The 26,489-nt window shown below is 40.6% G+C and overlaps 1 protein-coding gene across 4 annotated transcripts in view; it reads right to left on the bottom strand.

The window, feature by feature from the left end:
* The window catches only part of CALD1 (caldesmon 1), a 232,849-nt gene that overhangs the window by 95,944 nt on the left and 110,416 nt on the right, over positions 1 to 26,489 (bottom strand). For all 4 annotated transcript variants that reach the window (XM_055421299.2, XM_055421298.2, XM_055421297.2 and 1 more), the window contains one exon: positions 8,361 to 8,472. In XM_055421299.2, the coding sequence (XP_055277274.2) occupies positions 8,361 to 8,431 (71 nt within the window). In that variant the 5' untranslated portion in view covers positions 8,432 to 8,472. The remainder of the gene's footprint in view (positions 1 to 8,360; positions 8,473 to 26,489) is intronic.

Here is a 26,489-nt window from a genome sequence, read left to right as displayed (position 1 = left end):
TTAGAAAATTTCAGTACTAATTTATTTATTTTTCTTTTATTTTCAGTGCTATTTTAAACTATATTGACTCATGTACGTGCCACAGTTTTTTCAAGCTAAGAATGAAGTTATGGGTCAGCATGTGAAGTCCTTAAGAATCTGGATTTTTCATTGCTACTGAACAAGTGTCACCTCGGGCAGATCCTGAATTCTTGATCTACTGATCATCATAAATAGGATACTTTTAGGACCAGAGGAATTGTTAGGTTAGTGGAAATTGGTCCAACTATGCCATCTTCATTGTTTATAATTTGATCATCTATATATCAATAGAGGCAATAAACGATGTCTATTTATGGTGCATGAGAAAGAGAGCAAGAATATGAATATGTGTATATATTTTGATTTTTCATGTGACTGGACACAAATAAATAATTAAAGATCCTTTAAGTGAAAATTACCTCCTTCTCTCAGTGCCCCTACATTCAAGTTAGGCTGACCCTATACAACATCAAATAAATATAAGAACCTTACAGAAATATTTAAAAATCTCTTTCAAATGAATTACTTGAAAAAAATCTTTTTACTTAAAAGTAAAAATGCAGATACAAATCTTAACGATTTTTTGCTCCTCTGGAGTGATGAATTTGCTGAGAGAACTGAAGGGAAATTTTCAGCAAATTTAACTCCTCCAAAAATTTAAATAGTTTCAAAGGAATATTTTATTTAACTTCCTAATTGAAAATAATTTTCTGATTACAGAGTAACAAAAAACTGCTTTGATTTGAAATTTCAATGTCACAGCGCTAAGCTACTGTAAACAAAAGTGTTTTTGTATAATCATTGATTGGTCACATCATTAAATCATGTGAAAAGGTTTCAGTGATACAGTTCTGGGAGGCCACTACTTAGCCTCAATGAACTTTAAAAAACTGTTTTTTTTTTTAGTGAAATAAAAATATTTACTTTCAAATGTCTAATCATCAGTATATTTCAGAGGCCTACACAAATGTATGAACGATGACAACAGCATGAGTGTTTTCACTCCCTTTATTTACATATATGAGCCTCTGAATCTGATAACAACTGTACAATAGCAGCCTTTCTTCTGATCAGAAAGAGAAACTCACATTCGGGTATGGAAAGCAGGAGCTGGGAATGCAATGAGTGCATGTCTTGGAAAGCGAGAGAGCTGCTTTTGAAAGCAAGCTAAATGCAGGGAAAAGTATGTCTCACTGAAGCTCTCTTCATGGATAAACCATCACTGCAGGTTTCTCAGCAGATACATCAAAGCTCAAAACCCTTTTGTCCAAATGTAATATAAGATCTCAGTTTAATTGAGTCCATTTAAATTAAATTGAGTCCAGTCCATCCTAAAGGAAATCAGTCCTGTATATTCATTGGAAGGACTGATGACGAAGCTAAAGCTCCAATACTTTGTCCACCTGATGCGAAGAGCTGACTCATCTGAAAAGACCTTTTTGCTGGGAAAGATTGAAGGCAGGAGGAGAAGGGGATGACAGAGAATGAGATGGTTGGATGGCATCACTGACTCTACGGACATGAGTTTGAGCAAGCTCTGGGAGCTGGTGATGGACAGGGAAGCCTGGCGTGCTGCAGTCCATGGGGTCGCCAAGAGTCAGCTACGACTGAGCGACTGAACTGAACTGAACTTCTTACTGAGACAGACCTTGTTACCAGTCACATCCTCAAAACTCTTCACTCAACAGCAAATTCCTGCTCCTCATCTTCCTGAGGTTCCTGTGTCCTTTGAGAAGTGTAGAAAGAAAATCTTCATGTTTTTTATTTTGTTTTGTTTTATGGTAAATATAAAATATTCCTTCAATTCTTTGTGTGTTGCATAGAATCAGATTAGATGAGTAATTTAATATTGATGTTTATTGAATAACAGTCAGTAAATAAAAGTAATCCAATGAGTAATAAATAATTATTTAAATAATAGTAAATTATTATTTAAATAATAAAAACTAGATGATTAGTACTGTGTTAATACTTGCATGTATTATCGATTTATATCCCCACAAAAACCCTATGAAGTGGATAGCTTTATGTCCCCCATTTTACAGATAATGAAAAAGAATGTTAGGAAGAATGAATAATATGTAAGATCATGTAGCTATTTAGTGGCAGACCTTGGATTTGACAGCACAGCTGTGTAATGCTCAAGTCCATGCCCTTAACTGCTAAGCTCTACTGCCTCTCACTGTTAGGCCTCTCCGTGTTTCTTCGTTTACACAGAACGTGTGTTTTATTCACACATTATTATTATTGTATTATAATACTTATATAAGTATTATTGGTGCTGTGTCCAGTCCATCTTTGCCAGATACACATAAAATGCTTGGCATTTGCTGGGGCAGAGGGGTACTTGTTGAACAGAGAGAGAGCTGAACTTGACCTCTTTGAAAATGTATCCCTTTACCCTACATTTTCCCCTTTGAAAACGTATTCCCTGATGATGCAAAAGAGCATTTACACATAATCCAGGATAGATAATGAGGAGGAGATGGAAATAGAAACAAGCGGATGGACTGTTGATAAAGATGCACATGGACCAGGGGAAAACACATCAAGATGCACTAAGAAATAAAGAGGCAGAACTTCTTTCTTTTTTTTGAGATAGGACTTCTTTGGTGGTCCAGTGGTTAAGACTCTACGCTTCCACTGCAAAGTGCACGGCTTTGATCCCTGGTTGGGGTCTAAGATCCCACATGCCATGCAGCATGCCAAAAAATTTTAAAGAAAGAAAAGGAATATAGACAGAGATAGAAAGGGATTGAAATACAGGAAACAGAAAGGGAAGCAGAATGAATGAATATACCTATTTATTTTGTATCCCCATGACATAGGTAAAGAATAATAGACAGCAAAATAAATTGTTTGTTCAAATAGGTAATTGATCCAGAAGTACAGTTTAATTTGAGATGTATACAAATAGCATTTTTTCTTAGAAACAAAACATTTAGGATTTTCACAGATTTCATTCTGCTGAATTCATTCTGCCTAATGAAATTTTTTTCTTCCCCTTTTGATCAAGTTGGCTCTAAAGTTACTAATTCATCTATGATATATGCTTCGTGGCTATTGAGATACTGCCTGGATTGGTGAGAACTTATCCCTTTGGTTCAATATAGCATCTTGTACTTTAAAGATATTTCATTCTTTTTTGTGCCGAATAGATACAATAGATAGTCTCTGGATTTTTACCAGATCTTAAGACTGAATGAAGTACTTCCTTTACCAACTCTAAAGTCTTCATCTTAAGGACTCAGAGTGTCAAGTGAAGGACAAGGACAAGGGTTAGTAGCTCAGTCATGTCCGACTCTTTGTGACCCCATGGACTGGGGCTTGCCAAGCTCTTCTGTCCATATGATTCTCCAGGCAAAAATATGGAGTATGTTGGATAAGGACAAGTGAATAGTAAAAAGATGCATAGGTTACGGGCAGGACAAAGAAGGGAAGTATGTTTTTGATGTAACTAGGTTCCCAGTCGAGGTGATAGCAGGCAAAATGATTTGAAACGCACTGGACTGCAAACCCTTGGAATGAGGTGTGAGCACAAGAGTCTCAAGGCAGTTGAGGTGCAATGAAGAATTGTCAGTCCCAAACCCTGAAAAGCCAGCATGGCCCAAAATGTACAGTTATCTTTTTAAGTAATCTTTTTTAAAACTCTATTTCTGAGGAATAAAATGTGTAAAGAATCTGGTTCATTTTAATTTGTGGTTTTAACATCTGGTGAGAGTACAAGTTTTAAATTATTTATCACTGCAAAGTAGAACAGCACCTGCTAGTCAAACTCAATTATAACTAATTAAAATAACAGGGTATTTTCATTTGGAAAGGGTTTGTGGGTGAGAAAAGGAAAAGCCAACAGCCTCTTCTCTGTGTTACCATTTTCCCCACACTCTCTGTAGGGGTACAGCGTACAAAGGGCATAAGCCATCTTTAAAAACTATCAGTGAATATCAGAGTACATATTACATTTAAGGACATATGAGTATAGTTGCTTGATCACCACCTGGTTTTACGCAGGTTGAAAAGCATTAAGCACACTTTCCCCAATTCTGTCATTCTGTTGGTCTGTCCTCAGCGCCCCAAAATAAAGCTTGAAGCAGAGTAGAAGCCCAATAAATTCTGTTGAATGGATGAGCTTGCAGCCCTGAGCTTTCAGGCCATTCCAGATCAAGGCTGAGTTCTTTCTTTTAGTTCCAGAAAACCAAAGGAGAATTTGATCTTCTCCATCCTGACCCCAGATACAATGCTAAAGCCCATAGAATCCTATTTTTCAAAATGGAAATCTGCTTTATTGTTTTATTTGCTTTTAAGCCAAGAAACACATGATCATTGTAAAAATTAGACAATACCAAAAGCAAAAGGAAAATAAAAATTATCGCCAATCCCCTACTCTAGTCACAGATGAAGAAGCCAAGTTTTAAAGCTAAAAGAAAAGGGACTTGCCCAGGGTCTTAAGCCCTTTCAGATGCTTTTAGATGGCGCTTAATTCCTGATTCTGGACATCTGTTTCCTGTACACACCCTGAAATTTCCCATCAAAGTTGGCTGGACCATAAAGCCTGACCTTCACCATTTCCATAAATGATCAGATTTTACAAAATCCTATAGGGTGAACATCAGCTTGCTTAACAAATTACAAAATAACATAACTAAAGTGTTCCCCTTGAAACATTAAACTTAATAAGTACAAATATAAGGAAGTACTTAAGTATTTCTCAATAAAAAAAAGAAAGAAAGAAAAGGAGTCACATGAACTATAATATCCCTGAAGAAATGTAAATTAAACAAGGGTAGTACAAATTTGTGTGAATTTGTTTTAGGTTATTAAGTATACCTAGCTAAGCTTTCGGAGAAGGCAATGGCAACCCACTCCAGTACTCTTGCCTGGAAAATCCCATGGGCGCAGTCCATGGGGTTGCTAAGAGTCGGACACAACTGAGCGACTTCACTTCCACTTTTCACTTTCATGCATTGGAGGAGGAAATGGCAACCCACTCCAGTGTTCTTGCCAGGAGAATCCCAGGGACGGCAGAGCCTGGTGGGCTACCGTCTGTGGGGTCGCACGGAGTCGGACACGACTGAAGCAACTTAGCAGCAGCTAAGCTTTACTGGGTACATTTCTTTTACAATTGACTTTAAATGAAGACATATCCTTCCACACAAAACAAAAAACTGGAAGGAATGAACCATGTAGATGTATGGAAAATTCTTAGGCAAAATTCTAAAAGAATCTTGCTCATTCACTGTAATTATAGTATGGGCGTAACCACAACAAATTCATCCTATTATTCCTCTCCTGTTGAGTCCCCATTTCCCAATTCACACAATCAAGGAAGAAGTTGAAGATACTGATCTAGCCTGATGCCCAACTTCCTTTACCCACTCTTGAATCCCTCTAGCCCCAATTCTGTTAGATCTGCCCCCTCATCCTGGCCTGGTCTGTATTCTGATTCTGCTGTACTTTGGTTTCCTAGCACATCATGAGGAATATAAAGACAGAAACTATGTCTATTAATATTTTCCCATTTTTCAGTGTTCCTAGCATAGTGCTGATGCTGAATAAACATGCGCAGGGTGCAGCATCTTGTAGACGTTCAGGAGAAACTGAGGTCACATAGCACAACGGATCTGAACACCCCTACAAGACTTCCATGTACGCTCATCATGGTTGCCCATGCTTTCCCTGGTTCTCCTCTCGCTGATTTTTTGTCTCCTGTGATGGTTTCCATTTCATCTTTTTTTTTTTTTTTTTTAGATTATTTTTTCTTTTTTGATGTGGATCATTTTTAAAGTCTTTAATGAATTTGTTACAAATATTGCTTCTGTTTTCTGCTTTGCTTTTTGGCCATGAGGCACGTGGGGTCTTAACTCCCTGACCAGGAATTGAACCTGCACCCTGAGGTGGAAGGCGAAGTCTCAGTCACTGGATCACTAGAGGCGTCCATCCGTTATGTATTTATGACCTCTCTCTGTCTCCACGTCACCATTGCTGCCATCCATTCTCTGTTTCTGCGCTACCGTTGCTGCACTGAGTCTGCCCAAACTGACTTCTCTAATAATAATTTTTCCCCCATTTTGAACAAAGATTGGAATGTCTATCTTTCAATGCCTGAAGGAAATCTCTTTTCGGATTGTGGTTTCTACCTGAAATTAAGCACTCTCCTCATGCCTACCCAAGCATGCAACACTTCCCAGTTTCCCCGATTTATACTCTGTGGGATTGTCTTAAATTTCTCCCTCTCCTGAAAGATTTGCTAATTCTCCCTCTAAAGATGCTCACATTTGATCTTCATTTTCATATTTGCTGCCCTGATTCAGTCCTCATCGTCGTGTGTTCAACACTAACCCTTCCAGTACCCCCACACTCTAGCCCACTGTAGATAACATCCCTCAGTATGTTTTTGTCCTTGGCGAAGTCTCTATTGCCTTTTATATGAAATAGAAACACCCAATATATAGAAATCTAACTCATTCTTCCCTAAGCATTCAACAGGTTTCTTGCACCAGGATTCTCATTCCCACCTCTGAGCTTCTGAAAATGTCACTCCCTCCTCTACACAGCCCCCCTTATATTCATTCATCATCACCATTGTTAACTTCCTCCATGACTCTCCACTTCCAGGGAGCCTTTCCTGGCTAGTTTCATCACAGTATGACAACTGCCTTTTCTGGCGTTAATTTTTAGTTCTGGTTATATTGCTCTGTTGTTTCTTACTTGTTTAGCTAAGGATAATGGTTTTGAAAAATAATAACATACAAGAAAGATGGTACAAACAAGCCTGTTTGCAGGGCAGGAATAGAGATGCAGATGTAGAGAACGGATGTGTGGACACAGCGGGGGAAGGGGAGGGCGGGATGAACTGGGCAAGTTGCATGGATATATTTACACTACCATGGGTATAATAGCTAGCTAGAGGGAAGTTGCTGTATTGCATGGAAGCTCAGCTCTGTGCTCTGTGATGACCTAGAGGTATGGGATGTGGGGGTGGGGTGGGAGGGACGCTCAAGAGGGAGGGGATATATGTATACATGTAGCTGACTCACTTCATTGTACAGTGGAAACTAACAGAACACTGTAATGCAATTATACTCCAATAAAAAAAAATGGTAACATACATTTATGTGCCAGGTACTAGATTAGGCCATTTATTAAGTTCAATAATCTTCACAACAACCACAGAAGCTACATAGATATTATGCCTATTTTACAAATAAGGTAGCTGTGGTGTAGAGAGAAGTCACTGGCTCATGGCCACAGAGCTCATAAGTGAGAGGTGTGATCTGAACCTATGGAGGCCAGGTACTGTTCATGGTACCATGTGGCATACAGAAATCTACTCTGACTGACTTAATCAAAGGCAGTAATCTTACTTTCTTATTTTGAATTCTCTACACAAATAAGTAGATCCCAAGCTTTAAATCCTGGAGGAGGGCACAGCAATCCACTCTGGTATTCTTGCCTTGAGAATCCCCATGGAGAGAGGAGGCTGGCAGGCTACCAGTTACAAAGAGTCAGACATGACTGAAGCAATTTAGCACATGCTTTAAATATATTTTGCTATCAGTGTAAGTTTCTAGTTTTCTACTACAGAATCACTAAGGTATTATCTTACTACCATCTTTTGGAATTACTAATATTATGAGGCAAGTCTATTTGATTTTAAATAACTGTTTAACACTTTTCTTTCTGTGGATGCCTATTCTGCTTTCTCAAATGAATGTCTGAGTTAAGTCACATTAAATGCCACTGTCCTTTGCTCCGAGGCCTAAAGATTTAAAAGATGCTTTTATGTCCTGTGCTTCGTATGTCACTGCTTTATTTCCCCAACCTGCCCTTGAAAGTCAACACAACAGAGGCCTCACACAACACAACAACTTTCAATTAGAATCTCCACAATAACACACTCTGCCAGCTACTAACCTATAATATGTCCATTACTGGATTTGGCTGCTTTTCTCATAAGAATAAAAATTTGTCCTGAGGTCCATCCGGATCTTATTGCCTTTATTCTTTCAGACTGAAGACTTCCATTTCCTAAATGGTTTCAGTATTCAATATTTGTCATTTTTTGGGGCATTTCAATATTACAAGTGATTTTAAAACTTTTATCCATACATTGTCTTTGTCATTTAAAATTCTATGGATAATATGAAAGACACAGATTAAATCTCCAATCTCTCTTTTTCTTGATGTTTGTTTGCCCAGAATTTAGAGTCTTAATGGCTGGGAATATTTTCTACAACTGCTTTGCAAACAGTTTAGCGTGCCATCTATTTGGCCCTTGAGGCCAGTGATCTTTGAGGCCTGAAACCAATATTGTGTATAACAGAACAGAGAAACCTTACCTTTCTGCTTCCAGACGCATCTCTTCTCGCTTTTGCCTCCTGAGTTCTCTGCGACGTTCAAAATCATCCATGGTGTGGGTTCAGATTTAGGGAGACCAGAGAACGTCTGGATCTAAAGGGGAGGAAGCAAAATCGATATCATAGATGAGTCATCTCAGCCTCTCACTATTATTTTATCCACCTTTTCTTTATTCTTAAGAAAAACACTTTAGAAGATGAATGAGGTAGCCAGTGATCAATTTCTGACTCCCAAGCCAAGCTGTGTCCTTTATGTGCTAAATTCAGTCCCATTCATGCAACTTAGAGACAAATAAGTAAAATCCCAGAATCACAGGTTTTTGTTTTTAAAGCAAAGACCTTGAGAGACAGAGAGGTCTGACGACTTGAAATATTGCTGGGATCACTCGAAAGCTACTGAATGATATTGTTCTTCAATATCGTTGTAACCTGCTGAACTACAGACCAAAGTTATAAAAATCAGTGAACAAAGAGGAAAGGGGAACACAAGTGAGAAAAAGAAAAGTGGCAAGAAAAGGAATGTCTGGAACTAAGAGAAAGGCAGAAGTAAAGAGAGAAATGAAATAATATAAGCATCTAGGCATCATTTGCATATCCTAAAAGAATATTAATATCAGAACGATAATAAAGACCACAGCAAGAGTACCATGACTGAACACAGTGCAGCAGCATTTTTCAAAGCAGTTACATATGATCAGACTGTTTTCAGAGCTCAGAAGTCACCGCTCTTTGTAACCCAACCATTTTCTCCTTTCCTACCTCCTCCTTGATGGTTTTAATCCCAGAAAGATCTTCCCTTTCAGCTCTTCAACTGAGGAGTCTGCTTTTCCTGTGTCTCTGTGCCATGGAGTCAAGTATTCCAGAATTCCCCTGCAGCCCCCAAACCCAAAATGACTACCAGAAAAGGGGAAGCGGGCTCTTTTTGTCCTTGCTTTGTTTACAGAGCTGTCAGTGGTTAGTTAAACTCGGCCTGGAATCTGGCATTTAAGGCCTGCTTGAAGATTGTTTCCTGTGTGGAGCGGGAGGCCTCCACTTCCTCTGGAATCCTAGACTCTGTGCTGCACTCAGATCACAAAAAATATTTTCCAGCCCTTTCTGCGCACATGAGACAAGCCACTTGCCCTGCGTAAGAAGAGAGAGGCGTGCAGCCATCCCCTAACGGCGTCTTTGTGTGAGCGAGTGAGAAGCAAAACTGAGACTTTAAAGCCAAGTTCAGAAACCTTCTGAAATCACTAGATGCTTTTATTTTTCCAAGTATTTCCCCCCTTAAAAAAAACCCACAAAAACAAAAATAAAATCTCAGCCAACCAAAATGATACAACGTTTGAATTCCCCCTCCCTTCTTATTCCCTCAGGTATTATTTATACTGCTCATAAATCCCTTAGCAATTCAAATTTGGGTGTTTATTTGGGGATTTTTTATTTTTCAATGTTTTTCTATCTGCCTTTTACAAAGAGTTCTTTCCAAATACCTAGCTAGTTATAAAGGGAAAAAATCAGTTTTCTTTTTCGAAAAATTTCTTCAGCAACCAAGAAAAAATTTCTTTATATTTTTCCGTCTGATCTCTCCATAGTTATCAGAATGGAAAAAAAAAAAGAAAGAAAGTGATTTGAGGGTCTCCTGAGAGGCCATGTGTCTCCCTGGGGTGGGCTTCCGTTCAATGCGGGGTGTGTTAGGACAGCCCTGGGGGCAGTGGGACCAGACCTCCATCACTTGAGTGCTGGGTGCAGTGAGGGCAAAGGCTTCTCCTTCCTTTCTTCAGTAAAGTCTTTTGTTGTATATACACCACTTCTGAAATAACTATAGCAACAGCAAACAGAAACGGGAGAAAGAGGTTCTGTCTGTAAGCAAACAATTTCACTTTTCTTAATTTATCTAAGTAGCTTGAAGAGCAGCCTCTAAGCCTCTGGGTCTCACTCCAGCCTCATTAAACCGAGGAGTCATGCTGGTGGTTTGCTGGCAGTGGCGGCTGGGTTTTTTCTCAGACTACACCTATAGCGCAGGTGCCTACGAGTGGTGAAACAGACATTTCCAAGCAGGCCGAAGATGCGCCTGGCTGGCAGAGCCAAGCAGCATCCTGGAGCATTCGGGAAGTGCAGTTAATTAACATCATGTGGCCACTGTGGTTGGCCACCCTCACTGGCTCTCGATCCATGCAAATTTTTTCCCCAACCCATTCCCTCTTCCTACTCCTCAGCTTTTATCGTGTGTGTGTGTGTGTGTGTGTGTGTGTGTGTGTGTGTGTGTGTGTGTGTGTGTGTTAGCCACTCAGTCATGTCCAACTCTTTGCGACTCCATGGACTGCAGCCTGCCAGGCTCCTCTGTCCAGGGGATTCTCCAGGCAAGAATACTGGAGTAGGTTTCCATTCCCTTCTCCAGGGGATCTTCTGACCCAGGGATCGAATCTGGGTCTCCTACATTGCAAGCAGATCCCATCTTTTATTATTTGGGTGTTTTTCTTCTTCAACCGTATAGGAACTCTACCTAACCAGGTGTTTGCTCTTGAATGAAGTAAGGCACTAGGAGGAAGCGAGAGGGACTGAGCGCTCAATGAAGCATCTGCACACATGATGCCTTTCTGGGCTCTGCTTTGCGGATGTGTGACGGATACACTTGAGGTGGTGGAAGGAGCACATTTCTGTACCGGGTGGTGCGGGATGACTTTCTTTTGGGACACGTGTTGTGTTTGGGGGGAGGTTGTCTGTGCTTGTGAAAATGGCTCTTTGCTGGTCCCACTGTAGGATGGAGCTGGAAGTCTTCTCAATTCTCACACCCTTATATCATCACAGAACTTCTCTGAACCTCCCTGGCACTGTTCCTCGTAAGGGGAGCCACGTCTGGGGAGAATTGTAAGTGAATTTTCCCCTCTTTTGGAAGCAGCAGCTCCCATGTCCTCAGCTAGTAATCTCTCATTTCCTCCCTGACCCCCAGTCGATGCTGAACTCCTTCCAGTAACATTGGACAGGAAACAAACTCTCCATCAACCAAGTGATGACATGTCAAGGCAGAGAGCTTCTGTAAACAGTGGAGCTCGTGAGTGTCACAAGTGGACAGAGTAGCTTGAAAGACAGACGCAGACGAAGGGAGGTATGTATCCACGAATGTGACAGATGGGTTCTTGAAAAGCTTTGTGAAAATCTAAATTTTTGTGCTGGGGAGATTGTAGTCATGCTACTGAAAAACCTTGGTGCGACTCCTTTTGTCAAGGGAGAAAAAGCATTTTACAAAAGCAGGAGAACCATCACCCACTGATGTACCTGTCTTTTCAATATGGGTTCTCAAATACCAGATTTCCTTAAAATAGGGCATGTCTATGCTGGTACAATTAAGGAGTAAGTCAATGTCAGAGATTTCAAATTACTTAACATGCTGCCCTTCCTTTGGGTAATGGCACTACCAAGCCGACGACACAGGTGGATGGTGCTGTGAGTGGACCTCCTGTGTGTCTATGGCATGTCTCACCTCCATGCCAGAGCATCCTGAAGCTTCCTCCTTCCCTTTCTTCTCTCTGCTTTCTTTTTCCCTCTCAACGTCTTTTTTGGGGATGGGGAGATATTCCTCAATATTTCTTCTGTCATTTCCTTTCTTTATGTGGCTCATCTGCGATACTTCCTTTGTTTTCTTCCTTATTCATTTCCCTCTCTGTCCTGGGAATTAAAGTCTACTTAATAAATCCAATCTAGGATTCTTTTCCTTAGAAATATGGAGTTTAATTTCCAATGTGCATCTTTCAATCACGAATTCGAACTATTATTATATTTTACCTTTGCAAAGTTTTTTTCTTTCCTTCATGGATATGTGGACTTCACTAGAGATATTTCCTGACACACCTTTATAAGGAGAACTAGTTTCTGCTTTTGTTTGAGACCGGGTTGGTGGCAGGTAGGAAGTGTATGTGTGTGCACATACGTGGGTGTGTATGTGTTTGTGTGTGAGTGTATGTGCATGTATTAATATGTGTATTCACATACATGTGCACAGGTGTAAAAATAGTCAAGGCAGTAGGTGGTAGCTAGCTAGCCAGTCCTCCATTATTAGGGGGAGAAATTTGTAGGGAAAGCTAAGTTCTGTCTACCTTCAAATCATCATAAAGTGAATGGTGAATGATTGCAGGAGGTCCTTGAAATTTGGGGCAGTGCCAACACTGGTCTCAGAACACATCAAGAATAAAATCTGCTGTGTCAGGGATGCTAAGTCAACGCAACTTCCAAAAGTAAACAACATGAATCAAATATGTGCTATGTGCTGGATTGTATTTTTTTAATTAAAATTTTTTTTAATTAATTATTTTTTAGTGTAGTTTTAAGTTGAAGGAACAACGGACATGGAACAATGAACTGGTTCAAAATAGGGAAAGGAGTACATCAAGGCTGTATATTGTCACCTTGCTTATTTAACTTCTATGCAGAGTACATCGTGTGAAATTTCAGGCTGGATGAATCACAAGCTGAATCAAGATTGCTGGAAGACATATCAATAACCTCAGATATGCCTATGACACCACTTTAATGGCAGAAAGTGAAGAGAAACTAAAGAGCCTCTTGATGAAGGTGAAAGAGGAGAGTGAAAAAATTGACTTAAAACTCAACATTCAAAAAACTAAGATCATGGCATCCAGTTCTATCACTTCATGGCAAATAGATGGAGAAAATGTGGAAACAGTGTCAAATTTCACTTTCTTGGACTTCAAAATCACTGCGGACAGTGACTGCAGCCATGAAATTAAAAAACACTTGCTCCTTGAAAGAATAGCTATGACAAACCTAGTGTATTAAAAAGCAGAGATATAATTTTGCCGACAAAGGTCTGTATAGTCAAAGCTATGGTTTTTCCAGTGGTCACATACAGATGTGAAAGTTGGACTATAAAGAAGGCTGAGCACCGAAGAACTGATGCTTTTGAACTGTGGTGCTGGAGAAGACTCTTGAGAGTCCTTTGGACAGCAAGAAGATCAAATCAGTCAATACTAAAGGAAATCAAGCCTGAATATTCCTAGGAAGGGCTGAAGCTGAAACTTCAATACTCTGGCCACCTAAGGCAAAGAACTGATTAATTGGAAAAGACCCTGATGCTGGGAAAGATTGAGGGCAAAAGGAGAAGGGGGCAACAGAGGATGTTATGGTTGGATGGCATCACTGACTCAGTGGACATGAGTTTGGCAAACTCAGGGACTTGTGAAGGACAGAGAAGCCTGGCGTGCTGCAGTTCATGGGGTCACAAAGAGTTGGACATGACTAAGCAACTGAACAACAACACAGTTTAAGGAAAAACTGAGCAGAAAGTACAGAGTACCCATATATTCCCTCACCTTTACCCCCACCTGGTGTTTCTGTGTTTGCCCTGAACTGTGTACTCCCCACCAAAAGATATGTTGAAGTCCTAACCCCCAGCACCTCAGAATGTGACCTTGTTTAGAAATTGTGTCTTTGCACATGTAGTCAAGTTAAGATGAGTATTAGGATGGGCCCTAATCCTGTATGACTGGTGTCCTTATAAAAAGGGGAAATTTGGACATAGAGACAGATATACACAGAGGGACGATCATAGGCGAACACATGAGAATATGATGCGGCAGGAACCCCCAAGGCTACGAGCAGCTAGGAGTGAGACATTCCCTGGGGTCTTCAGAGAGACCCTGCTGACACTTTGATTTCTAGTCTCTGGAACTGTGAGATAATAAATTTCTATTCTAAGCCACCCAGTTTGTAGTACTTTGTTACAGCAGTCTTAGCAAACTAATACAGTCCATTACTAAAATCTTGCAGTGGTATATTTGTTATAATTAATGAGCTAATATTGATCTGTTGTTTTTGTCACTCAGTCACTAAGTCGTGTCTGACTCTTGGTGACTCCATGGACTGTGTTACACCAGGTTTCCCTGTCCTTCACTGTCTCTGGAGTTTGCTCAAATTAATGTCCATTGAGTCTGTGATGCTATCTAACCGTCTCATCTTCTGCTACCCTCTTCTCCTTTTGCCTTCAATCTTTCCCAGCATCAGGGTCTTTTCCAACTCTCACGTCCATACATGACTACTGGAAGAACCATAGCTTTGACTATATAGACCTCTGTCAGCAAAGTGATGTCTCTGCTTTTTAATATGCTGTCTAGGTTTGTCGTAGCTTTCCTTCCAAGGAGCAAGCGTCTTTTAATTTCTTGGCTACAGTCACATCTGCAGTGATTTTGGAGCCCAAGAAAAGAAAACCTGTCACTACTTCTACTTTTTCCCCTTCTATTTGCCATGAAGCGTTGGGACTGGATGCCATGATCTTAGTTTTTTGAATGTTGAGTTTTAAGTCAGTTTTTTCACTCTCCTCTTTCACTCTCATCAAGAGGCTCTTAAGTTCCTCTTTGCTTTTTGCCATTACAATGGTATCATCTACATATCTGAGGTTGTTGATACTTCTGGCAATCTTGATTCCAGCTGGCGATTCATCCAGTGCGGCATTTCACATGATGTACTCTGTATATGTTAAATAAACAGGGTGACAATATACAGCCTTGTTGTACTATTTCCCCAATTTTGAACCAGTTCATTGTTCCATGTCCAGTTCTAGCTATTGCTTCTTGACTGGCATACATGCTTCTCAGGAGGCAGGTAAGGTGGTCTGGTACTCTCATCCCTTAAAGAATTTTCCAGTTTGTTGTGATCCACACTAAGGCTTTAGTGCAGTCAATGAAGCAGAAAGAGATGTTTTTCTGGAGTTCCATTGCTTTCTCTATGATCCAACTAATATTGGCAATTTGATCTCTGGTTCCTCTGCCTTTTCTAAACCCAGCTTGTACATCTGGAAGTTCTTGGCTTATGTACTGCTGAAGCCTAACTTGAAGGATTTTGAGCATAACCTTACTAGCATGTGCAATGAGCACAATTGTCCAGCAGTTTGAACATTCTTTTACACTGCCCTTCTTTGAGATTGGGATGAAAAGTGACTGACCTTTTCCATTCCTGTGGTCACTGCTGAGTTTTCCAAATTTGCTGACACATTGAGTGCAGCACTTTTACAGCATCATCGTTTAGGTTTTTAAATAGCTCACCTGGAATTCTATCACCTCCGCTAGCTTTTAAGGTTCGTGTTTACATTAAATTTCACACTTTGGTACATTCTGTGGGTTTTGCCAAACACATAATGTTATGTATTTACCATTACAGTATCAGACAGAATAGTTTCATTGTCCATATTCAATTCAGTCATGCATTTCTGGCTCAAATTTCAATTCCTTTATGCCTTTCCTGAGGACTCCAGTTTGGTAGTGATATCTCACTCCTTGAATATCCATCATTCAATTTTGATAATTAATAATGTACTGCCTTGCCCTGGTTTACTAGTACTAGTTGTTCTAACTAGTATTTAAATATGTTACTGATAATTTACTTTCCATATGCTTTCATTCTTAAGGTCACTTATGAATAAAAACAGCCTTTTAAAAGCTCTTTTCACCCTTGAGACATAGCAGGCACTCAGGAATTGTAGCTGATTTGAACTATTAGATTTTTATTCTTGATTTTACCATGCTGAGAGAGAAAAATGTAACTCAAGCTGAATCATCTCTGTGGTTTACTGACTTATCAGTGTTTACAAAGTGAATTAAAGACCTAGGTAATAGGCCATATATGAATCTCAAAAGTTATATAAACCCACATTTGCAGTAGTTACACAGTAGATCTGGCAGTGTTTTCTTTCTGACGATAGAAAATGAACTTTTGTCCTTTTTTAAAAAAATCAATTTATCAACCGGCTTTACTCTTTTCTCAACTAAATAGTTCATTTGGGACTCAAACACAAAATAAACACATGGATTCTAACATAGAGTTGGACTTAACTTAAGCTCAACCTTCACTGTTTTGCTCCAAAAATCTGTGCTACTTCTTGAAAAATGTGATCACCAAGACACATGCGTCAAGCCCAGGAACACAGAAATAAGAATGAATGGGATCAATCTGAGGAACTCTGCCTTCTCAAGTTGTTTCTTTCCTCTCATCAGTGGACTACAGAACACAAGGCCCTACTGAGAGCAGATTAACATGTCATGACTTGTTTTTTCCTTCCTCCTCTGCTCAGTCTTTCATTATTACTTTTTTCTCTATTCATAATTTCTCTACTTGCAAAACAGGAGAACAGACGTCTCAATGTTACAAAAATCAGTGTCTTCATGGCCTCCTTTCCACCTTAGGAGGAGTGGACACTGGGCGTTTTAGATTTGTGAAGGGATGGTGTTTATCTACACTGGCCTCCACACTGGGGAAGACCACACACTTCGGAATTTTATGTCTCATCTCCAAGAATTACTACCCATTTGGAGCACTTTAAGTTGTTCAGAGTCCTGTGGCATTTCATGGATCTTCCCAAGTAAGAAAAGTAGATTCACCTCTATTTAAAGAAAAGACTGAGACAAATAGGACTGTGGCATTAGCTCCTGCACCACAGCCCATCAGTGGAAAACCAGGACTGGTATTTAGACTAATCTCTAAACCAAGCTGAAAAGTTTTCTTATAAGAGAGAAAGAATTAAAAATTTGGAATACTATTCCTTTGGTACCCTTTTTGAGAGATTGAAATACTCTTTCACAGCAAAGTCCAAGAGAATTAGACCAAAAGACACAGAACAGAACATATCAAATCAGCAAAGGCATATGGTCACTGTTGCTCTCTTGGCCCAGAAAGAAGAGAAAAGCATCAAAAGTCATGGGAGCGAATGCTACGGCAAAGACAGAACTTCTCCACCAATCTATGCCCAGGTGAGAAAAAAATGCATAGCTATGCTGGATGTTCATTGGAGGGACTGATGCTAAAGCTGAAACTGCAATACTTTGGCCACCTCATGCGGCGAGTTGACTCACTGGAAAAGACTCTGATGCTGGGAAAGGTTGGGGACGGGAGGAGACGGGGACGACAGAGAATGAGATGGCTGGATGGCATCATCGACTCTGTGGACATGAGTTTGAGTGTACTCCGGGAGTTGGTGATAGACAGGGAGGCCTGGCGTGCTGTGATTCATGGGGTCGCAGAGAGTCGGACACGACTGAGCGACTGAACTGAACTGATGCTTTAAAAATCCCTAAATGTGCTTTCGAAATGCATACCTGATAACAGGCTAATTCTGATGTCACATCAGGGTAGGATCCTTGTCCCATTGGACCAATCCAACAATGGGTAGGGCTACTGAGAAAATGTGAACCCAATTACTGGAAATAGTCAGGTAGAGGTGAACTGGCCATCTGTTTAGGGTTGTAGTGGAAAGCTATTTTTTTGAGATTCTAAGGCTGTGTTGCTCAATATGCTTGTCACTAGTCACAGGAGGTGATTTAAATTAATAAAAATTAAGTAAAATTAGAAATTCAGTGCCTCTGTCTCACCAGCCCCATTTCAAGTGCTCTGTAGCCACATGTGTCTAGTGGCTTCCATGTAAGACAGCACAAAGAATATTCAATCATCACAGAAAATTCTATTGGACAGCCCACTGTAAGGCCTTCCAACTCCTAATATGAAGTGACTTTACCATGGTGTTATGCAGTTCAGAGACGTCTCTGTCTTCAAGGACCTTATATCTCCTAGAGTAGACAGAATGGAAATGAGGGGTATGGTATAGGCCAGCCTCTCAAAGCAGGGATGTGCTCATTTAATCCTCACATTAGTAACTTCTTTGTTGACCTATGGGAGACCTTTCAGATCCGCAGTCTTGCTGTTCTGAGCACACTTGCAACTAAGAAAGTGAAATGACTGCTCAGTGAATGCAAAAGAAGCTGAGACACTGAAGAGAGATCACACTTCGAATTGCATAACAAGACCCAAGAGTGGCTTACTTGGAACAAAAGGTCAGAGGCCATAGGTCTTCACCAATTATAAACATGGTACGGAAGTCACCATATTTTACATAACAGTAGTTTTACTTGTGCATGACTCTCTGGCCTTTCCAGTCTGCTCAGCTATAAAAATATCAGCAACGCATGAGACTGCTCTTCATGATTGGTTTCTCATCTAACATTTCCAATTTAGTGATCAACAACAAGATCCAGAGCTTTAGCCAGGTATCCTGCTAGTACAAGATATTAGTAAGGTGACAAGAGTTTAGATGTACTCAGTCGTGTCCGACTCTTTGTGATACTATAGACTGTAGCCCTTGGAAGAAAAACTATGACAAACCTAGACAGCATAGTAAAAAGCAGAGACATTACTTTGCCAACAAAGGTTCCTATAGTCAAAGGTATGGTTTTTCCAGTAGTCATGTATGGATGTGAGAGTTGAACCAAAAAGAAGGCTGAGTGCTGAAGAATTGATGCTTTCGAACTGTGGTGTTGGAGAAGACTCTCAAGAGTCCCTTGGACTGCAACGAGATCAAATCAGTCAATCTTAAAGGGAATCAGTCCTGAATATTCACTGGAAGGACTGAGAATGAAGCTGAAGCTCCAATACTTTGGCCACCTGATGCAAAGAACCGACTCACTGGAAAAGATCCTGATGCTGGGAAAGACTGAAGGGAGGAGGAGAAGGTGACAACATAGGATGAGATGCTTGGATGGTGTCACCTACTCAATGGACATGAGTTTGAGTAAGCTCCAGGAGATGGTGAAGGATGGGATGTCTGGTGTGCAGCAGTACATGGGGTCACAAAGAGTTGGACATGACTGAGTGACTGAACAATAACAAGACTGTAGCTCACCAGGCTCCTCTGTCCATGGGATTTTCCCAGCAAGAATATGGGAGTGGGTTGCCATTTCTTCCTCCAGGGGATCTTTCTGACTCAGAGACTGAATCCTCGTCTCTCACATCACAAGCGGATTCTTTACCCCTGAGTCCATGGGGAAGCCCATCTGCTGCTGCTGAGTCGCTTCAGTCGTGTCCGACTCTGTGCGACCCCATAGACGGCAGCCGACCAGGCTCCGCCGTCTCTGGGATTCTCCAGGCAAGAACACTGGAGAGGGTTGCCATTTCCTTCTCCAATGTGTGAAAGTGAAAAGTGAAAGTGAAGTCGCTCAGTCGTGTCCGACTAGTAGCGACTCTATGGACTGCAGCCTACCAGGCCCCTCCATCCATGGGATTTTCTAGGCAAAAGTACTGGAGTGGCTTGCCATTGCCTTCTCCGTGGGGAGGCCCATAGCAGGATACAAATCCATTTACATTGCTGGAAACAATTCAACGGTATGCCCTCGTGATACTTTGTACTGGTGACATTTTTGCACATGAAGGACATGTTATTACGATCAGGGGATTAATTATTCCTTAGTAAATTATTCAACATCTATTCATCATGATCATCAAATGCACTTGCTGTGTTTTAGAATTTTGAAGCAAGTTAGAGACTATATTCTAGGAGTTTGTAATCTAAGATGATAAGCTTTGAAACCAAACTGAGGGACATTATCCATTATGTCCCTCAAACGTAATAGATACACAGTTTAACATATAAATCTTCAACGAAGTTAAATAATAAATTGAAAAGTGCCTAGACTGCTTCCTCCTTCCTTTCTCATGAATCATTTAGATGGTAGTTTCACCCATTTGTTAGTTTGGGAATTTCTGGACTTTCCTTCAAATAAAGAATGGCTCAGAGTGCAAGTCCACTTACAACAAGCAGAGATGACAGGATCTCTGAATTTTGCATTCACTGACATGAATGTTTACTGATACCTGTATTATTGGAGATTGCATCTTAATTACTAAATACATATCTGTCTTCCCTAGAAGGCTGTATGGAGAAGGAAATGGCAACTGACTCCAGGATTCTTGCCTGGAGAATCCCTTGGGCAGAGGAGACTGGCAGGCTATAGCCCACAGAGTTGGAAAGAGTTGTACACGACTGAGCAACTCACACACTGTAGTCGAAGACTGTAATCTCCTAGTGATTATCACTCATTTTTGTCAACCCTCAAAGTTTTTAACCATTTTTTTTCTTATAGTCAGCACTAAGTTCACACTTGTTGAATTAAAGTGGGTTCCAGGGCATTGTTTATTTTTGGATTTAATTGGTAAACAGAGGAACTTGGCTAAGACATGATCAAAAGGTCATGCTTCCAGTTGAACTCTTAGTAACCTTGGGGATGGTGGTTCACTACGAAGCTCTATTTTATATTGAGATTTGTAATTGTGGTTGTTTTCTTCTAGTGGAAAAGAAACTTGTCTTAGAAAGACATTCTGGTTTCAGGAAAGAAGGGTATTAGGCCTTTGTAACTGAGGGAATTTCTGGGACGTTCATAGGAAAAGGAGAAAGAAGAGATAACGAATAAGAAGAGAATCAGGGTTGAACACATCAAATTTCCAAGGCCTTTGGAGATGCCTTGCCACTCCTCCATCATAATTAGAAAACACTGACATTCAGAGCTGATTTAAATGCTTCCATCAGTCTAAAAAAAAGTGTTGCCTGATTTTACTCTGTAACCACACTCGGTAATTAGAAACATAAGGCACTGTTCTGGATGTTTTCTCGGGAACCTACCCTCCCCAGCTTGGTGTCACTACCCATTGGCTACAGGACCTTTATCTTTTCTCACCATCTCTCTCAGGAGCTCCTACCCAGGTCACAGGAAGAGTGTGAGGTTGCCATGGGCATTCCTGGAAAACCTGGAGACCTCCGGCGCCACTTCAGACTCTAAAATACACGGAAGAAACTCATTTTGTCTGCCTGTTTCCTTACTGAAGCTCAATAAATCTGTATTGCATTTGGAAGGCAGTAGTTCAAGTATGGCAAGATAAGCATTCAAACCAGAACATTAAAAAGAAGGATCATTGCAATGACCAGCGTGAAATAACATCCTTATTTGTTTCTGAAAACAAGAAAGCCATTTCAATAGTGTCTTTTAGAGTACCTCACACTATTGGTGGGAAATCTGTACTTTGTAAAGTGTGGATCAGAATATGATTTAAGAAGCAGCAGCAGCAGCAGTTTTTTACTTTTGACAAAATTCACAAAGAAAATGGAAAAATACTTGTAATCAAGGGCTTCAACTCAACAGTCACCTAGCTTGTCAAATTAAAACATGTGGCAACCACCTGCCTAGCATCTTGAAACAACGATAACGTCTTGTTTTTCTACCTGACCTGTAATCTCTTCGGAACACATTTGCATTTTCCAAATTTTCACACTTAAACAATGCTGTCCACACCATGTATAAAGATGACTAAGCAACTCTGTATTAAGTAACCAAAGCGAGTCCTGCCAGTTTCAGAATAATTAAGTTTCTGCAGTCTAATATAAACAGTTCCAAGAACTACATGCGGCCTACCAAAAGTATATATTACAAGTAGTCAACACTGAGGCCAGCTGGCAGACAGATCAACCTATTAAAGTAGAATTGTTCAGAATTCAGAGTATTATTTTTCTTTCCTCCCATTATTTTTTCTGCATCCAACTTTGTTTCTTTGGGAATGTTTTCAAGTATACAAAGCAAGAAAGTGTTGTGGAATTGCACCTCCTGTAAACGAATGAGCATTTCTTTTGAGATTCTTTAGAACTCACAAGTAAGTCCCATTTCAATCCTGTCTACACAGACAGCAACAGTAAAACAGAGCAAGTGAATCCACTTTGTCCCCACTCAGCTAAAGTGTTGGTATTTTGCTTGACCATCAGAAAAGTAAACGGTGACCACCAGACAAGTGAATGAGCACACAACGGCATATGCCCATCAGACAACTGAAACAACTTTCTGACTGTAGATCTTTGTACTGTCTCTACCAGGGAGCTTGCTGGATCAAAAATTATTACAAATAAGGCTAATGTCATAGGTTTAATCCTACCAGGAATGAGTTAACTATTTGAGAGGGGAAAAAAAGCCCTAAACTGTTGCCATGTGCTTTGACATTAATCTTGGCCAGCTACATTGCAGATGTGGTCTGACAATTTTCAGTTGAGAGAACATAGAGATGATTAGACCAACCCATCCTGCCATGACCTTCAGGAGAGAGTATGCCCAAATGAATGGGAGTGTGTCATCACACAAAAGGCTTCCTATATTCAACTGAATTTTAAGAACTAATGTCTTCTTCACTGTGTTTAAATTCATGTATATTCAAGAGATGCTGAAACTGAAGCTCCAATACTTTGGCCACCTGATGTGAAGAGCCAACTCATTGGAAAAGACCCTGATGCTAGGAAAGCTTGAGGGCAGGAGGAGAAGGGGATGACAGAGGAGGAGATGATTGGATGGCATCATGAATTCAGTGGGCATGAATCTGAGTAAACTCTGGGAGATAGTGAAGAAGAGGGAAGCCTGGTGTGCTGCAGTGTGTGGGGTCACAAAGAGTCGGACATGACTGAGCGACTGAATAACAACAACATATTCAAGACTGGTAAAGGCTCTACATCCATCGTCACAATCAAACCTTCACAAACAACATTCAACAAATATTATGAATTACCATTTGCTACCTTGCTGGGTGTGGCAAATGGGTTGTGAATGCAGCTACTCTGCCCTCACTGTGCTTATAGTCTGATGGTGGAGACAGGCAATAAATCAATAAAATATAAACTGGGATGGGGTTAGGAAAGGAAAATATAAGCTGCTATGAGAGAGAACTACAGGAATGACTCACGGTTTTCTTTGTATTTTTTTTTTTGTTTTGCTTTTTAATATTTTTGTAAACTTTTTATTTTGTATTGGGAAATAGCCAATTAGCAATGTTATGATAGTTTCAGGTGAACAGTGAAGGGACTCAACCATACATATACATATCCATTATCCCCCAAACTCCCCTCCTATCCAAGCTGGTACTTTACATCGAGCAGAGTTCTAACTCAAGGTTTCTTTTGGGTTAAAATAAGATTTAAGAAGTAAAAGCTTTTTCAAAAAAGAATAATGTTAATACACTACAGACAAGCATTGAGGGAACATAAATGTATGAGGCTGAGGTTTGTATTTATTAAATATATATCAAAATCTAGATTGTGCCAGGCACTTGCTCTTCTAGGTGTTTATAAATCGAACTCGTCTCTACTTTTCTGTCCTAAAAACGTGAGTGAAGAGTAAAGTAAAGCAGCTAGTCAGATTTGAAGGATAGTGAACTATTCTCACCCTTTCTCTCCAACTTCAGATCCTATGTAAGTAATGTAAAATTAATGACCTATCAAATATGGTCTGCCAGAACTGGTACAGACATAGGGAATCCACTTAAGATATAAATTTCACATGGCTAGAGTGGAGGGCATCTTTCTAGAAACCACCCAACTCAGTGACCTTCCAACAACAAAAGCATGTTTCTCACTCACCACTGGGCAGAAATTTGTTGATTTAAGTGTAGCTGGTCCACTTTGTTTTTTCAAATTTTAGTTCATGATTCCAAGAAATGAACAACCCATAATAAATTTACTACAGTGGCAGAACATCTCATGACCAGCTTTTCTACTTTGAATACCACAAGCAGACCTTTAATTTGTTGACACACAGCCCCTGGACATTCATGAAAACAAGATGTTCTCTTGCTGCTTTTTAAGTTAAACAGATTTAAGTCAGGGTCTCAGCTGAATTTCAAAAACAGATGTTCCATAGCAAAAGGGCTGAACTGACCCCAGCAATGAGAGGCTGTTTCACTTGAACTTGAATATTCTTTTGTTAGTAGGACAAGCGATCAAATCCTGGAACTGAAAACAGGAGCAACCCAAGGTTTACTACTGTCTCCATTCAATGACTGCCCTGTGGGTCTGGGAAGACTGGGCATCCAGGAATCTGGGTTTGGGGAATAAGCTGATGCCTGGGAGGTTTAGGTGCCTGGGTTTTGAAGGGGTTAGAGAGGAGGGATGGTCTTTCCCCCAGCCCCCCCCCCCCCCCCCCCCGCCAAAGCCACCATCCTGTTTCCCTGTCCACCTCAGAGGCCCTGCATGGAATGACTCCACTGTACCCACCACCTCTCCTGACCCCACAGCCAGGCCACTTCCTTAGTCCTGCAACAATCCAGCTAGAATTTTTGCCTCTGGGCCTTTGTCCCTGTTTCCTCTCTTCTGTCACCTGCAGTGCCCTCCATTCCTTCTGCAAATCCCACATATTTTTCTAGAGTGTAGCTCAGTCTTCTCTTGACTCCAGAAGCATCCTGTCTTTCAACTCTGTAGCATTGTTAGCACTGTTCTTTTTGATGGTCAATACTAACCAGTCCATTCTAAAGGAGATCAATCCTGGGTGTTCATTGGAGGAACTGATGCTAAAGCTGAAACTGCAATACTTTGGCCACCTCATGCGACGGGTTGACTCACTGGAAAAGAGTCTGATGCTGGGAAAGGTTGGGGGCGGGGGGAGAAGGGGACAACCGAGAATGAGATGGCTGGATGGCATCACCGACTCTGTGGACATGAGTTTGAGTGAACTCCGGGAGTTGGTGATGGACAGGGAGGCCTGGCGTGCTGTGATTCATGGGGTCGCGGAGGGTCGGACACGACTGAGCGACTGAACTGAACTGACTGAACTGAACTATACAGCTTTGTTATTCAAATGTGTTATAACCTCTCTTTCTCTCGAGCAAATGTGAAGCTGCTCAATGTTAGGGACTGCATCTCCTTTGATATCCCCTTGCAGTGCTGGGTGTTTTGCTCTGCCTTTATAGATGCATGAGAATGGTTGCTGAACTGAACTTAATGAAAAACTTCTGGCCTAAAAATCCGAGTTCCAAAAATTCCACACTTCTGGCCGTTAGTACCCTTTGCGCTTTCTGGGCACCTTATAGAACTGTACTTTCTGGCTTCCTTGTGGGCAGCTGGGGTCAAGTGACTAGTTCTGGCCAATGAGTTGTGAGCAGAAGTATCCCGTCACTTCTGGGGCAGACCATTTATTTGTTGATATGAGATCCTTCAGAGTATTTTTTCTCTCTGCCCTGGGGTCCCCAAGTAAGGATGGCAGTGATGTGGACCAGAGACCCCTGCCTGTCCAGGGTTAGAGAGAAAGCATGAGGGAGCAACCTTTGTGCTGATGTCACTAAGATTTTGAATGGTCCCCAACCCCAGCATAACCTAGCTCACCATGATTGACATAGCCATGGTTAAGTTAGTCCATGACAAAAATGATCTTGTGATATTAGGCACTGCTTCATGAGGTATTTACTCAACTTACTGATTTTCTATGGCTTCTAACACAGAAATAGGAATGGGTAAGCTAGGGCTTACCTAGCTTATCTAAGCCCTCCCAGGTAGGGCTTCAGGGAGTGGAAATGGCTCATCTGAAGTGGAAATGCCCCATCTGCCTACCCCAATGAGTCATAAAACTGTTGCTAACTGCATGAGTGCTCATGTGTTATCTGTTCATTCACTTACACCAGGAATGACAAACTCAAATGCTTTCAAGGACCCAAAAAGTTAAATACTTGGGGAGTGGCGGCTTGTGGGGAAATGGAGAATGCATGCATCCCTAAAAAAATTCAAAATCAAAATTTCAAGAAAACCATGCTGGGCAAAGGAAGCCCATTTTCAGGTCATTGTGGACCTCAGGTTGCTTGTTGGTAATCCTTAATATGTACAATCATTCCTTAATGGCTCTCATGTGCCAGGCTAGGCACTGTGCGGAGTTAAAGGGTGAACTTATGTGAATTCATCTATCACCCTATATTCTAGATGGAGGAGTTTATTTATTTAGTCAATGGTTATATAGCATATGCTATGTACCCAGTACAGTTCTAAGAACTTTATAAGTATCAGTTTAAATCTTTATAACAATCTTTATTGAGTCCATTTTATAGATAGAAAGACTAAGGCTTAGAGAAGGTGTGTCATTTGCCCAAGGTCACAGAGTTAGCAAATATTAGAGCCAGGATTTACATCCAGGCAGCCTAGCCCTTAGAGTCTGTGCTTTGTGAGACTATGCTACTTCTCACAAGATGTAATACAAGGTAGCTTATGGCAAAAACCTCACTGATGAAAAGACCATTTAATTGTCTGAAGGATCCATACTCGGCTGCAAACAACCTTGTCTAGAATTTGTTTCCTGTTGGAAGGATTTGGCTTGCTTGATGTTAGGGGGAGTCCATATTTGATGTTTATTAATGAAATGAAAATGAATCTTGTTGATGTTCATTTGGGCTTTGGTAAACTAATTTATTATTTCATTTAAGTGGGGTTCACTTTAGAAAATAAGCTGAATTCATCCTAAAGTCTTTAAAAAATAAAACATACTTTGACTATTTCTTTTTGCTTTTTCATTT

This window comes from Moschus berezovskii, chromosome 3 (genome assembly GCF_049115385.1).
Source record: "Moschus berezovskii isolate FMDL1 chromosome 3, NW_MosBer_1.0, whole genome shotgun sequence".
Classification (NCBI taxonomy): Eukaryota; Metazoa; Chordata; class Mammalia; order Artiodactyla; family Moschidae; genus Moschus; species Moschus berezovskii.
The sequence above is the reverse complement of the archived record's forward strand: the minus strand, read 5'-3'. Positions and strand labels throughout refer to the sequence as shown.